The 16225-nt window shown below is 45.1% G+C and overlaps 1 protein-coding gene across 1 annotated transcript in view; it reads left to right on the plus strand.

Annotated features, from left to right (window-relative positions):
• The first annotated feature begins 2714 nt into the window (after positions 1 to 2714).
• GAP43 (growth associated protein 43) overlaps positions 2715 to 16225 on the plus strand; it is a 57491-nt gene continuing 43980 nt past the window's right edge. The window contains exon 1 of the mRNA XM_005486136.4: positions 2715 to 3031. Coding sequence (XP_005486193.2) covers positions 3002 to 3031 — 30 coding nt within the window. The 5' untranslated portion in view covers positions 2715 to 3001. The remainder of the gene's footprint in view (positions 3032 to 16225) is intronic.

A 16225-nucleotide genomic window follows, 5' to 3' on the forward strand; every position in this document is an offset into this window, starting at 1 on the left:
TTGATATCCATGGCTGGGATATTATTGTCAGAACCATATGATTTGCTGAAGAATTTCAGGTTCAATTTTTAAATCTACTTAAAGAGTCCTGATTTGAAAGACAGTGGTGTTAGGAACTGACATGCCCTGAAAATTCAGGTTTCAATGTATTGTTCTTCTCTGTAATAAGATAAATTCAGAGGAAACATGGATGTGAGCCTATAGAGGACTGGCTACTCACCACTAAGTCTGTATGTTTGGGGAACACATTGAAGAGGTTTTGTCTGTGTCCCGAAAGTTACTTGTGATAAACTGGAGCATACAGTGCTCGTGGGGATGGGCATGAAGAGAGCTGGCTCTGCCTTTGGCTGTGACTGATGGAGGTGAGCACAGGAAAATGTCCTGACCCTCCCTGACTGTACCAGAACAGTTCTGCTGCCAGCCTGCTCCCCCTCGAGGTGGGTGTCTGAGAAAGGTGGGGGCTGGGAAGGCTTTCCTCGTCAGGGCTCCCTCGCACAGGGAGGTTCCCTAAAAAGGCCTTGTCAGTGGGAAGAAAATGAAGCTTCTAAAACACTTCTGAAGCGTGATTTGTCTGACCTAGTTTAGGCTCCTGCTTTAGGATGGTCTGAGTCACACCCTCAAAGTTCCCGTTTCTCTTCATTGTCACTGAAGGGAGATCTGGCTGAAGCTCTCAGACACGTTTGACCAGGGGATTCCCATCTCCCAAGGGCATGGGGAAAAGCCATATGGGTTGGCAAGTGGCCACAAGCTCATGACACCCTCTCTTCATCTTGGAGATGAGCCCCCAACAACTCCAGGGGCCAAGGCAGAGGCTCCTAAGTCCCCCAGGTGTAATTCAAAACGCCATTGCACGGCTCCTCAGTGCCTTGGCATGGTGTCGTCAGCAGCGACGTACGTCACAGATCTCTCCCTCAAATGTGATGTCCACTGCTTTCTACTGCTCCACTTGTTACCTCTCCTCTTTTAAGATTGCACAGTTTGCCTTCTTTTTCTCTGCATGCATTTTCTGAAGCTGAATCTGATTTTTGTTACTTAATCCTTTGGTCTACTTCTGTGTCAGCTGGTACTTGCAACTCTTCCCAGTATAGTATCTTCTCTGAATGTCATTACCATATCATTATTTTCTTTTTCTAGTCTGTAACCCAGGACTAATGCTGATACCTTCTTGACCCCAAAATACACTTTCTTAAATTGCATACAGATGTAGATCACTAGCTAGAATTTTTTGAAATGCTGTTTGCTTTTCTTAAAATAAATGGTGTACTGGGAACTGCAATGATATCATAGCAACAGGATATGATTATGTAGGAGTCTGTACTGAGGGGTATTCCAGAAACTATATCTATATACATATGCATTTATTTGTATAAGCGTGCACACATGCATGAATATTTGTATTAATAATGTATTTAGATGTAATTAAAGAGCAAAGACCTTAGTAATAACTTAAGACAATTTTCTTCTCTTTTGCAGGCAGTTTTATATTAAAAATAAATTAGAAGTAACTCTATGCTGTGGCAGAGGAGCTGATGCAGTGACATTAGTGCTAAATAGAGAACAGCATCTGACTGTGCCTCCCAGACTAAGTAAGTGAAATAAGCAAAATTTGAATTTTGGTTGATGAAATCCTAAAAATCCAGCAGTTAAAAAAATATTTTTTGACACACCCAATATTGTCACACTTTGGTTTAACTGTTGTCTGGGATATTTTTTCCCAATGACAGATAGAGCTATCCAGCTCATGTATATTCTGAGAAAAAATGGTGCTGTAACTTTCCAGATGTGCTTGGGAGCGAGTGCATGTGCGCATTAATGTTTGCTGGGGCTCCTGCATCGCCATGATCTCCTGTGCATGCAGACCCATGCACTCCTGCTGCCACACGTGCACGGGGCTGCCTCCGTGTGCGAACACGCCCAGCTGCCTCGCAATAGTTCACAGCAATTTGGAGGCAGAGATCAATAGGTGTAGAAATTACTTTGGCATGGAAATTAATTGAGATCTATACGGAAGGAAAAGGGATGATTTCTGTGGGTTTGGAAGCTATTCTGTTTGGGGGGAAAAAAATGTATTGGAGGAGTATCGTTTTCTGTGCCTGTGGAAGGTCTCTGGGATGGAGCGAGGGAACAAGGGAGAAAGTTGTCCCATTCAGTGGTGCAGGACATCACTGTTCAGGGTTTATGCCTGCACACAGGGAGAAGGCAGCACGTGCATATATGTTTGCGGGTGTGCTGGGGAGAGGGATTTTTAACAGCCATTTTCACATATTTACCAGCTCCCGTTCAGCTCGCAGCTCCCACCTACGGTACGGTACATCACCTGTGCACGGCATATACTGCCTGCCGTGGCAGTACCTCCATTCCCTCTTTTCCCCTCCGTGCCCATCCCACGCCACCCCACCCAAGCAAAGATTTATGCTTTCTTCACTCATAAATCCCCCTCCTGGCCGTGGCCAGGGGGCTTCGGCTGCTGCGGTGGGAGTAGGGCTGGAGGCTCCCCAGCCGCCCGGTGCCTCCCAGACACACCCCAGGCCACCCCACCCCTGCGCAGCCCGCAGTGTCCCCTCTCCCCTGTCGCCTCTGTACAGTGGGAAAGTCGTTGGGTAATTGGGTCCAGATTGAAGATTTTAATTATTCATGAGGCTGGCGAGGGACTTGGGGGGGTGGGGGTGGCTGCCGAGGTGGGGGTGGGGTGGGGAGGTGACGAGTCGGGGAGAGCTGGCGAACAATTCTGGGAAGGGTAGGGAGGGAGGCAGGGAGAGGCAGCGTGTGCATGTGTGATGAGCAGTAGCTGTGGACCTTCCAGTTGCTGCTAACTGCCCTGGTGTGTGTGTGCGCGCGTGTGCTCGTGTGTGTATGTGTGTGTGAGCGAGAGAGAGAGGGAGAGAGAGAGGGAGGGAGGGAGGGAGGGAGTGGAGAGGGTGGGGGGAGAGATAAGAGAGAGAAGAGGAAAAGGAGAGAGGAGAAGGAAGGAAGAAGAAGGAAGGAAGGGGACAATACGATCATGCTGTGCTGTATGAGAAGAACAAAACAGGTAGAGCTTAAGATTTTTATATTTCTTTCTGTTAAGAAGCCTCCCAGGCTGCTGGATGTCCGTATGTCCCTGGGGTGCGTGTGTGAGGGGCTGGGGTAGAGGTTGGGGTGAGGGGGGAGGAAATTTCAGCTGCTTTCAGCAGACGTCTATTTTGCAATTCTTTAGCATCTTGCTACTGAAGGTTCTTTTCACACCCTGCAACGTGACTGTTTTGCCTTTCCGGGGCTGGTGATGTGGGGAAGGGGGGTGGCCTACATCCACATTTGGGGGAGCTACCAGAATCCCCCCTCTATTCTTTTTTTTTTTTTTTTTCTTTAATAGGGGCAGTTATATTGCCTAGGGTTTTCTGTCTGTGGTTCTGAGGGTGTGGATGGGGCGGGGGGGGGGGGGAAGTGGAGGGGTGTGTTGCGGCTGGCAGGAAACGTGATGAGCTCTGGCTCTACCTTGGAGATAAAGGAAGCAATTCTTCATCTTATGCCAAAAAGGAACGGATGCCCAGTGAGCCTTGATCCCTGGTCAGAATGCTCTCAATTGCTCCTGCTTCTGATGAATGGGAGATGCTTTATGTGCCCGTGCTGTGAGGTGGCGCGGAGGACAGGTGTATTCATTTTATTTTTGTGTTGCAACAATCTGAGCAAGAATTAACCTGAAGGAATTTTTTTTTTAACCTACGCTACAGTGAAAAATCCAATTAAATAATAGCAAAGCATTAGCCTTAGGATGGGGAGAGTCACCCTCTTTGCAATACCCTTCATAGTACAACCAGTTAGACAAGTGTGCACCAGCTGGGAAAGACACAGAGGACCACGCCTCTGTTAGCTCCGAACTCGGGTGGGATAAGAGAAGCTCACGGTGTGAACCTGTTGGAAACCCACTCATTTTCTATGCTGGTACCACCTGGCTTTTGCTGGAAGGGAATTGAGATGATGGAAGGTTTGGGTGGGGGCTCGTTTCAGTGTCAAAATTGTTGTGTCCAAAATGATAGTGAAATTAGGAAAAAAAAGCTACTTAGATCATTTCCCCCTCACCCTTCCCCCTTTTATTTTGTGTGAAAGCCCAAACCTGCTCCTGATTAAGAAAGCCTTTTTGGCTGAACTTCTTGGACTTCCTCGGGGGGATGCTGGATTTATGCAGTTGGAACTTTGAGGCAGGAACTGACCCTAGATATCTTTGCAAGGCATTTTAGAAACTTCAAAGAATTATGGATTTGTAGGTAGCGACAAGGAGCTTTGGTCCTTGTTCTGAGCACAAAACTCAACTCAGGCACAGCACCATACTGGTTACTTTCTTTATATATGCATAAATTTCAGTGTCTTTTACAGCACAGCACTGCAGTATTCTGTTCACACGCTGATGTGAGTAACTACAGTTCCTGTGAACAGCACAGTGTTGCAAGAAGATTCAGGTTAAAGTGTGTTTCTGTGTTTCTGAATGGAGATGTGTGTTAGCAAACGAAGGAGAAATTTGTAGAATAATGGGGAGGGGCAAGTGATTGGGATAGAGACCCTGAGTCATCCTGTGTTTTTTCCTCATGCAGGTTTTTCAATGCTCCGAAATTAATTATATGCTCACCAAAATCTGGGAGGAGGGGGTGAAGGCTGGGGAGGGGGGAACACGTTGCAGTCAGCCAGCAGAGCACATTCTGATGGCAAATACGGGATGAAAAGAGCAGAGGAGGAGAAGGAAGGCAGACAGGGAGGCAAAGTGACAGAGCAGTGGGCGGAGGTGCACGGCAAATTTTAAAATAAAGTAGAAGCTCTGGGGTTCTTTGGAGTCAGAAGAGAGCTACGGGGGAATAGGGATCATTCTGCCCGCAGCATCGCAGGTTGGGCATTGAAGCTCCCGAATGATGTTCCGATATATCTGTTCTTTACACCCTTCCGGGCTTGCTCGTGTCTTTTTGTGTTCCGTGGCGCTCAGGAACGCGCGGCATGCAGGTGCCCCGCTGGCACACACCCCCCGTGCCCGTGCCCGTGCCCGCTCCCGCCCGGACGCACGGCGGGCACACACCCCTGCCTGTGCGCGTGCCCGCGGCGCTCGGCCCCGCTCGGCGGGCGCTCCCCTCGCTCCGGGCACACGCGCGGGCTCGCCGTGCGCTCGCTCCGCACGCCCCGTGCCCGAGCCTCCCTCCGCAGCCGCGCCGCTGCGCCGTGGGCAGGGTGGGCTCCCAGCGCAGCTGCTGCTCCTCTACCTGAACGCACACGCTATTGCCAAACCGGCAATACCGCGGCTCGCTCGGGAAAGCTGATGATACACGAGAGAAAGCTCTGACTGGGAGGAGAAAAAGATCTCGGTTTTCAGCATGTGCTCTGTCCCCACCCAGACCTTTCACTGAGAGAAAAAGATGGAATGGGTTCTTCAGCACTGGCAGGAGTTTCCTTCCCAAAATAAAAGCAGCTTTCCTCAAATTATTTTTCGGGGGAAGTCCCTGGTGTCCCGCCTTTTTGGCAGCTAAGGAGCAAAATGTTGAAATTACAGGCTTGGGCGTGGAAGAAATCTCTTCACATTTGTGTCTAGGTGTGCCTGTGTGTGTCTGTCCTCCCACCCCTCAGAGACAAATTTATTCACACGCTCATACCTTGCAGATTATTCTTTCTTGTGGGTGTGATGCCAGTGTGAAGAGTGAAGTATTTGACTGACTGACTGACTGCGCCCGCCCATGAGAGATGTAGATATCTAAGTGTTGTCATTTCTGCCTACAGCTGACTGCAGCTCTGAATCTGAGCCCACAAAATTTTCAGCTGAGAGGTAGCATAACTGAAAAGCTGGGTTGAGCCTGTGTCTGAAAACCTGAACTGAGCCTTTCCTGCCAGCGAGAGATGCAGTCAGTAACACGCAGGGCTGGGCAGTGAGATAGGTGGCTTGAAATGCAAGTGTTGCATGCACTGCATACTAGAACAGATGGACATTATGGGGGTATGTGCTCACTATTGGATTGCATGAGTGATTAAACAATAACCTGCAAGCAGGTTTCTCACTTGTGGGTGAGTCCCATTCATCACCAGCCATAGACGACGCTTCCCTCGTGTTCCATCCTCTCCTCACCCCAGCGCTGGAGAGCCAGCGGCTGCAAAGGTTTAAACCTGCCACACCCATCAAATCAAAGGAGGGAGAGGGGAGAAGAGGCAGTCTGCATTTCTTCCCCCTTCCACACGAGCAGCATGAATAAACAGGGCTGTACCTCTAAAGATGCAGTTTAATGCAATTGGAGAAGGGAAAAGCATTAGGGAACAGTTCCAGCAATTACAGCCAGCCGGTGAGGTGGCTTGTCATTCCAGGAACTGCAGAGGTGTACAAAAAGGAGGAAATGGAGAAAAAGAGAGAGAGGAAGATGCCTGCAGAGTGAAGGTTTTCTTGCTTCAGGGTATTAAAATGTCTCAGGCTTCATTTAGGGTAATTATACTGCAAAATCCAGATGCTTCAGTACTTGCAAGGCGTGGTCTTACCTTTAAACACCACTGTGGACAGTGGAAAAGGGGTACTTTAAAGGAAAGGTGTCTATCCACACCCCTCCTCCCACCACTTGCCTTCCACCACTTGTGGTGTAAATCACCACAGACTGCTGACTACAGGGCAGAGGCACTTCATCTGCACCTAGGGAGAGTCAAGCCACTGCCTCTGCCTTTCTGAGAGACACTGAGCAGCTTCTGTGCTTCTTCCAGTAAACAATTGCTCCATGGAAGTTTAATTACTGTCCTCACTATTTCTTTTCCTGGGGCAATACCCCTGGGATTTCTACTGAGAAGGGTGTCTCCAGAGAAACAGCCCTCCCATCACCCTCTCCTCCACTGCCTTTGCTGACTATTAGAGACATTGATTTCTCCTAGATCATATAATGTAACTGTTCTTAATGGCACAGACAAGCCCCCTCCTAGGGAACTAATTGCAGGCAGAGATTCCAGAGGGAGAAGGACAGCGATAGTGCTTAGTGGGAAAGAAATCAGTCTGTGGATCCAAAGTGTCTTTGGCCACTTGCTCCTGAATTGAAGGCCCAGCAAAAACCAATCAGGCAGTACCTGCTGGTATGCAGAGGCATCCTTGCCTAGAGAGCTGCACTGAATCTCCAGTGTGACCATGCCAGGCTGGGGACATGTGTGCAGCCCAAGGAACCAACAAGTATTGTCTGAGGACTTGTCCTGGCCTAGTGCTGAGGCTGCCTGAATGATCTCAGAGCTGCTTCTGCCATTGGATAAGGAAATGAGCTGTAGCTCCAGGCTCTGTCCTTGCTGTGCTGAAATGGTGGGCATTGCTTGGGGATGGAGATGAGAGGGACTTCTCCTTTGGTCATGTGGCTTTGACTGACTAGAAGGAGAAAGTGCAAAGAGTTTTCATCTCAAATCGACTCTCCTTGCAGGCCAGCTGTATTGGACCCTGAGATTACCTCAGCTGGTTGGAGCATGGTGCTATTAACACCAAGGTTGGGATCAATACCTGAGTGGGACATTCACTTAAGTGCTGGACTTGATGATCCTTGTGGATCCCTTTGAACTCAGAACATTATCTGATTTGGATTTTGCGATGCCGTCCCAGGATCCTCTAACACAGACATTATACTTCCCTCTCCCCATTTCCCAGAGAGCAGGAATTTCTCACTGCTAGGAGCTGCCAAGTTGCAATGCCTTCTGCGCTGGTGGGAAGGAGAATGAGGCCCATTGGCCCTTGAAAGATGAAAGTAGGTGGATAGTCTTGCATGATGCAAATGAAGGATGTGTATTCCTGCTTGGATTTGCTGTGAGACATGTGCTCCTCATAGTGACTCGTGTGCTTCATGTGCTGTCCATGGCAGAGGACATGGGGTAGAATTGGGTTCTGCCTAATCTCTACCAAGCAGACAGGTATCTGCTGAGGGATTGGTGTATTACCAGGTAAAACAGCAGCTATAGCCTGGAGGTTACTTCTGCTTTTCGCTGAGATAATTTGAAGCAAAAGCACCAGAATCACAGAATATTCTTAGTTGGAAGAGACCCACAAAAATCACCGAGTCCAGCTTTTAAGTGAAGGGTCCACATGGGATGAAACCCACAGCTGTGGTGTTATTTGCACCATGCTCTATAAGCTGAGACCTCTGCATGGTTGTGGAAGGCTGGTGGTGCATTGCTGACTGCCATTTGCTCAGTGCATGCACTGCTGGCCCATGTATCCTTCCTTCTGTACAACCCTCCTGTTGTCCTCTTCCTGAAGATAAACGACCTGTGATTCCTTTGTTGCTATGGGCTTCCTCCTTACACTGGGAAGGCTCTTTTTGGGTTTGAGAATGAACAAAATCTCTGATGACAGTGCTCTAAAGACACCTGAGAATGAGAAACCTTTTGATGGCAGCTCTCTGTTCTGATGCCCTTTGGAAGTCACTGTGTGATGCCCCTGTTTGCTGTGAGTCTGACAGGTCTCAGGGGTAGATTTTGCAGCAGTCCTTACCTGTCTGCATCTAAGTTTTGAAATCCCAGTGCTCAGTGTTGTAAAGAAACAACTGTAGCCCAGTAGCTCTACGCAGAGGAATATTGGACTGGTAAGAGGAGGCTGGTCATCTAGAAAGGCATAGTGGGGGGTGCAAATGTTTGCTGGTAGAATATCTTGCTGTGAGAGTACCAGAGCAGGTACCCTGATGAAACACCTTTCAACATGTGAAGTCCAAAATCAAAGTCAGGAATCCATCCACACTCATTTAATCTATAATTCCAAGATCCTCCTGAGCACACCAGGAGGTGACATGTAACCTCAGAGCTCTGATGGCCTCAAGTGGAGAAAGTGTTTATATTTCCTTTGGGCTCTTTCTATCACCTGCTGAGTGCATGTGTAAAACTCGATGGCTTTTCATGGTTGTGAGCACCACAGGGCAGTAGAGAGGAATTGGTTTAGGGAGAGCTGGTTTCCCTTTCTGGCAGTGCTATTAACCTGCTTTCTGACTGATCTAAGCATACATTCTCTGACTGTTATGGCCAGCTCTGCAAGGTGCTTCTTTAATTGGGAAACTAAACAATTAGAGTGGAAAAAAATAAAAAAAAAAAATTAAAAAAAGGGAAGCCCTGAACTGAGAGATGCTTTAGATGGACAAATCTCTGCTTTATCCATCCTCAGTCACTCCTGCAGTGTTAGGATGTTTATTAGCCCCTTGAGCTCCTTCAACACAAACCATTGATTTTCTTCTCAGACCAAGGCTTTATTACAATTGACCGGAGCCTGACAGCAGGGCTAAAATCTTTGTTTTCTCCCTGCTATGCACCAGAGCGGTATCTCCTCCCCGACCACCACAGTGATCCAGCCCACAATATGTGTATGGGGTGAAGGACTAGTGTAATGAAAATAGTGATTTGTTTTTAATACAGCAAAAGGAATTTGTGCTTTTGGAGTTACACTGCTCCTGCTGTCTCCTCCTGTTACTCATTCTGTCTCCTTTCCCCATCTGTTCTGCTCCTTGCCTTCCCCCTGCTCCCTTGACCACGCAGTACTCCTGCTGGCAGCATCAGCCATTACCACCAGGGTCTGGCTCCCTTCACCTTTCCTGGCACTGGTATTTGAAGGGTTCCTTCTTTGTGCTCCAGTTGCTTTTGTATCTGCTCCAGTTCTCCACTTGGGCAGAGTTGCAGCTGACACAAATGAGCATCCCTAGACAGAGACAGCAAGTGGTGCATCTTCACTTCTCACCTTCCTGTTGGCTTAGGTAAAAGGTTCCCCAGACACAGCAGCAGCTGGGAAGGGTGTGGCTGCAACAGGAGCAATGCATGCGGTACAAACTGGTGTCAGCATTCCTGCTTTCCTGATGGTTCATGCTCCTTCCAGGCTTGTCCCTTGGCTTCTAATGCTGCTGTTGGGTGGCAGGCTGTGCTACAGCTGTCTCGTTGGCCCAAGACAGGATGTCCTGAACCTGGCAACCAGGGACGGTTGGCATTTATGTCTCAAAAGGGGAGCCAGGATGTACTTACAGTCTCTTAAAATATGGCAAATAAATGTCAGTCCCGTTCATTACTCATTTTGCAGCTGAAGTTTCTTGAATTAATTCCAGCCATAATCACAGTATATCCCTATTTATAGAAGCTGGGACATCTCACAATATTTAGGCATTCTCTCTGGAGGATACACTTTTCTGTAAGAGCTGGTAATTAGTAAAGCTAAAGGACTCCAAAAGAATCTCATTTACTTGGTTTTGAATGCCCCTAAAATTCAGGAGTGCAGGGGAGTGTGTTTTGATCTGAACCCCACTCTGAAGATAGTTTTATTCCACCCTTCCCATAATTGCCTAGAAGTGCTACTGTGTTTTCAGGAACTTCAGGTTATTTATGAATTGGGATGATTGCTAATAACTGGTAATGTACAGAATAATTTACAGTTCCGATTATTCTTATAACTGTTAAGACTTATCAATTAGCATTCAGTTCATCAGAATATTGAGTGGAGTCTAATCCATTTATTTTATTAACAGCATCCAATGACCTTATAAGTCTGCCATGTTAAGTACTCCAGGGTGTACAGGTTGGGCACCATGGTACTATGCTATGCTCTTTTGCAGAAGAGGCCAGTCATTTATATTAATTCAGGTTGAAACCAGCAGGATGTAAACCACAATGGTTTTGGGCTGACCATTGTTCGCCTTCTGTCATTTCACCTTCTGCCTGCCCACAGCTTTAGGAGTAAAGCATTCAGTGGTGGATTTATAAATAATTTAGCAAAAAGTAATCTAGGTTTGGAAGGGTAGGCATAAAGAAACAGGTGTCAGTTGCTGATTTGCTGACAGTAAAATTGCAGCCCTTTGGTTTCATGTAAGAGTGAAATCCAGTGCTGGAAATCACCCGCTGAGCAAATGCAAGGAGGGCATCATCTGCTGGGCTGCGCCTGAGAGGAGTGGTGAAGCTGGGAGGCATTTCTGGAATGATGGGGAACTGAGGCAGAGTGGCTTTTAGAAGCTGGACCAAAAGTTTACCCCCTGCAGGGACACTTCACTGTGTTCCTTAGAACTGTGAACTTTCACTTCACCCAGTCTTAACATTTTAATTCTTAGCTTGTTATGTTGGAGAAGTCAGACTGGCAATTTGCAAAAACCTGGATTGCACAGGCTGAGATGATTCTGTCACAATGGAGATTTTGCCTGATAAAAGATGAAATGCTGTGGGTTTAGCCCTTCCTATTTACATTTCCTGTGGAAAACCCAAAAGAATTTCAAGTCCTACATAGAATTCTGAGGACTGACAACTGCAGCAGAAAACTGATGCTTAACGTTGACTGTTAAAATTGATAGATATGCAACCAGTCCTGCCCAAAGCACAGCACTGGCAAATGGCCTTTCCCTTGTATCCTAAATTCCACTCATAATACCAGCTAGAACCAGCTAGAAGAGATGAAACCCTAAGGAAAGGACAAATGGAGCAAGGAAAGAAAATATCTCCTTCCAAAATAACAGAAGAACTGAAGCCAGCTGAAATCTCCATGAAGTAAACAGAAGTTGGATAAGTTCCAGAAAAAGTTAGCAAAGTTAAGATATGAGACAATACTTGAAGCTGACTATTATATGGTAAAACTGGATATGCAGCAAAAAGAACCCTCCATTATGATGCCAGTGTACAAGATTTGGTAGAAGATGAAGGAAAAAAAAGACAAATTAGTGGAAAATGACCCAAATGGCTCATAGGAACTCTTACAGTTAATTCTTACTTATATTCATTGTCTTCTTGCTTTGAGTAGTATGATTCCAGAAATCAGAAAGAGATACCATGAGACAATGCCTTATCTTGTAGAATTTAATTACTTTTTAATCAGGGTGTGACTGCCAAGAGGAGTCTGAAATGCCTCACAGTATTTTACCATTGTTCTGAACTGAGAAATAAGGGATTGTTCTAAACTGAAGTACATTCTTATAGATGTCTGTCACAGGCTGTAGAACTTTGGACCTTCCTTCCTTTCTAAGTGTGGAGGTGTCTAAAGCTCTCACACAATTATACTTAAAACTGTAATGTCCCCATAACATTCATAAGCTCTTTACTGGCATGCCTAGATGATCCTTTTATAACCCATAATCAACTCAATACGAGGAGAGCTGTGATTGAAGCTTTCCAGCCAGCATTGTCAATAAGGCCAAAGCATTTTATGCTAATTTTGCAGATCTTCAGTAATGTGATCAGCTGCAAGTTGATGGCTAGAAGAGGTAACAGAAACCACAAAGGAGGAAGATCAGATCTAGGAAAAGGGCAGAACAAATCAGGATGTACTGATGTAAGAGGGCTCTTTCAAGTCATCCTAGCTTATTTACAAAGGTGAGGGAAGCAATCTCTGAACCATAAGCTTTGAATGCTTTGAAGACTCATGAGGCCTGGATGAGGTGTCAGAAGGCTGAAAACAAGCAGAAGATAAGAAATTGCAGACTACCCAGTTTAACTTCATTCCTGGAAAAAAAAATTGGTGGAAATAATCAAATAAAGGAGATTATTAGGAGCCAGCTCAGATCTGTCAAGAACAGATCATGTCAAACTAATTTAGCTTTCTTCTGTAACAAGCCTTGTGGATACAGAGGAAGTAGTTGTCATACCTTGTCATTTGTAAGGATTTTGACATTATCTCAAGTCTTTTATCATAAATGAAGCAAAGAAACATGTTCCAAAGGAAGGCATTACAGCAGGGATGCAGGACTGGTGTAGATAATTTTACTCAATGAGCAATTCTCACTGATTTCCTGTTGAAACTCAAGACTATTGAGCAGGTTGCCACAAGCTTGTGCTGTGGCCTGCTAGTGCTTCATATTTTCATTAACCAACATTGTACTTTATAGTGTAATTTTTACCTGGGTAATTGTCTAGAGGAAGTGTTTTATAAAATCTGAAGATGGCATAAACCAGCTGTGGTGAGCTGGGGGAAACTGCTGTAATTCAACAAAAGCTTGTCAGACCAGGGACCTGGTTTGAACATCAGAGTGAATATGAAGTGCTCTCCATGGGAATGATTAATAAACTGGAGCCAGTTCTACATGAGAGACCTGTAGGGTGTCCTACAGGAAGGCAGAGAGGGTCTCTAGAGGGTCTCTCTCTCAGTGTTAGGCTAGAACATCGTCCTGTTGCCAGGAAGGGGAACACTGTTTTACCAGGCTGTGCAAGTGGGAGCACAGGCTGTCAGACACATCTCATGAGCCTTCGGCTCTGATGTACACATGTAGGACTCAACTAAAATGTCCTGCCTTAGTTTTGTTCTGCACTCTGAGGAAGTGTGGTCCAATGAGAAGATGTAGACTGGGATAGTGAGAATTGCTTGAGGTAAAAGGAGAAATGACTGAAACAATTAGGGTTGTTTAACCTAAAAGGAATAGGGCCAAGAGTGGTCCAGATGCTAGCCTGGCAAGTGAAAAAAAAAACGGAAGTAATCTGTTCCCACTGCCCATGATGTATAAAAATAGGAGTAATGGTCTTTAATGGTTAGTCCAAAACGATTGTGATGCACTGTGATATATTGCGTAAACTATGGCAGCTTCAGTCACTGAAGGGCTGCAGGAAGTACCTCTGGACCAGAGGATGGACTTAATGACCTCTTCTGCTCCTTAAACACTATTTCATATGATTATTAGCAAATATTCACTGAAGCAGAACCTGGACCAAGTCTGTCCTCTTGCAGGGCTGTGTTTAACCAGTAGGATATAAAATGCTATTTACTTTTGTATGCTCTCTGTCTCTGGCCTGATGATTATTTAATTCTTCAAAGGAAAAAGCCAAGGAGCTTATGCAGGAAAAGCCAGGAGCAGCTTGCTCTAAGCAGTCTTTTGTAGGAAGGAGGTAAGACTTGGGGTCTTTTCAGGTACAGTAGAGATTGGATCAACATCTTCCATAATTTAGGGAAGCTGTATGTCCACTGAGATACTGAATAAATAGTTATTTACTGCATGCTGTCAGAGAGGAACTAGAGTTGTTTTTTTCAGCACAAGGGTTCAGGGCTTAGATCCAAACCAGAAGATATCTCCCCAATAACCAGAGCAAGATGGCCAAACCCAGACTGTTTAAATGTCACTCTGTCTTCAGCATTTGTTATAGCCAGGTTCTAAAGGCATTCACTGAGGTGCCCAGTTGTACCCATATTTTCTAGTGGACTTAAGGCTGTGGTTTCAGCAAAACAAGCTCAACTTCTTCCTAGGCTTAGCTCCAACATCCGTCTCCTGAACACAAACATCTGCTGGACCTCCACACCGAGGTGCCCTGTTCATCATCTTCATGGGAGAATTATTACAAGGGATTTATCAACTGGTGGCTTCTTCTGCCTGCCTGACATGAATTGTCTCAAAGCATTTGTATGGCAGTCACTCAGAAATTCCCAACCAGAGTGCTGTACTCCTGCTAGAAGTCACCTTCAGTGCTTAATCCCCTCTGCTGCCATTAGAGCTATTGTTGCATGGAAATATAGAGGAGCTAAAGCTGATCTGTGGTATCTTCCAGTATCTCATGCTAAATCTGTATAACCCTTAGGAAGATATCCTTTCTTTATTCCCAAGTCTTTTCACAACACAAGAGGGGAACAAGACACCCTGCCTATAGTCAGGATTACCTAGCTTTGGGGAGATGAGAAAAATTGCAATAGTCAAAGACAATCTTTTCATCTACATCAAACTTTGCTGGGCTTTTCCTGTTTGGACAAGAATTTTCTTGGTGGGGGTCTTCTTCAAATAGCCACTGTGACTTTTTAATTTATTTGTCTGATGAGATTAGAGGAATAAAGCTTTGAAAGTGCAAAGAACTTTGCAACCATTTAAAAGGCAACAGTTGCACCTTTGTAATACAAAGGAGGAGAATGTTATGATTTCAAATGATGAAATTTCCTATTTTCTCCCTTTCTAGTTTACATTTAAAAGAAAAGATTAAACACCTTTATTAAGCATATATTTAGTTTTCAAAGTCAAACACTTAGTATACAGAAAATTAATTAAAAGGGTTACCTATCCATCTTTAATTTGTCTTCTCTCATGAATAGACATAAAAATGTGGTTCTTAATTATAAGATCAAACACTGGTACCTTTTTTTTCAATAGGACCCCTGTCTCATTCAGTGCACAGAATGGAATACACTTAGGTACTGAATGAGTTTTGCCATAAACAAAGCTGATTTCTGTAGGTCTCCTGTTTCATTTACTGCCAGTGATGAAGGTTATATATTGAATTGGGCAGGGGGCTGTTCAAAAACAGAAGAATGGTCTCGTATTTTGGCACTTGAATACTGCCCTGAAGAATTAGGCTTTTTCCTGCCTCTTGTCACAATTTCCTATGTGATATGAAAAGGCCATGAAAATGAGGTTTTCCATGGATGGCCATTAATTGGTGTGTTCTTGTTTTCTGGATTCTCAGTTTGAGACACCTGGGGTCTGACTTGCAGAAGCGCAGAGCTGGTATTCTATGGAGGTTTGCTGTCAACACACACAGAGCTGGGGAATACTAATCTAAGGCATCACCAATTGGGGACCCAAAATTTGTCATTGTTCTGGCCATTTTGACCTTAGCCTCTTTTTGTTTGATTTTAGTGTCTGTAAAATAGAGATAACAATCCCACCTATCTCCCTGGCAGAATATCCATTAAGGCCTGTGAAGCAATGAGATATTATGGCAAAATAACAACACAGAAAAAGACCATGAAGAAATCAGTATTCTGAATTCAGTGATGGGTTTGAATGGTGTGTGGCAAATAAGGCACTTTGCTGTGCTTGAAATTAGGATAACAGGAAAATACTGAATTGCTCACTCTGTGAGCTCCTTCCTTTGTAGTAGCTGAGGTGAGGGACAATTTCAAGGAAAAAAAAGATACAATAAGGACTATTAAAGGCATCTGCAGGAGGAGGTCAAAGTGAGGTTTCAGTGGTAGTCTCCATTTTACATTTTCTGCTTCTACCTTTAACATGTTCCCAGAAAGATGCTTGTAAGACAGGCTTTTTATGTAATAGATAAGTCCCATTGCTTTTGACTTGTGCCTGTGAATGGTAGGTTGCAAAATAATTGGGAAAAAATGGGCCAAAGCTGTTATCACTGAAACTACTACTACACTTTTCATTGATATTTGAGACAAGAGCCTTAAAAAGTCAGTCCTGAAACACTCTTGTTATTACTCCATTTGCATGTGAGGAAGCCGAGGCACAAAAGAAAGTGGAATAATCTACGGCAGTGATTCTGCCTGTTTTCTCTTTATATAACCGAAAGCTTTTAAACTAGCATTCACACCCCTTCTGAATGAATTAATCTAGAAAGC

This window comes from Zonotrichia albicollis, chromosome 2 (genome assembly GCF_047830755.1).
Source record: "Zonotrichia albicollis isolate bZonAlb1 chromosome 2, bZonAlb1.hap1, whole genome shotgun sequence".
Lineage (NCBI taxonomy): Eukaryota > Metazoa > Chordata > Aves > Passeriformes > Passerellidae > Zonotrichia > Zonotrichia albicollis.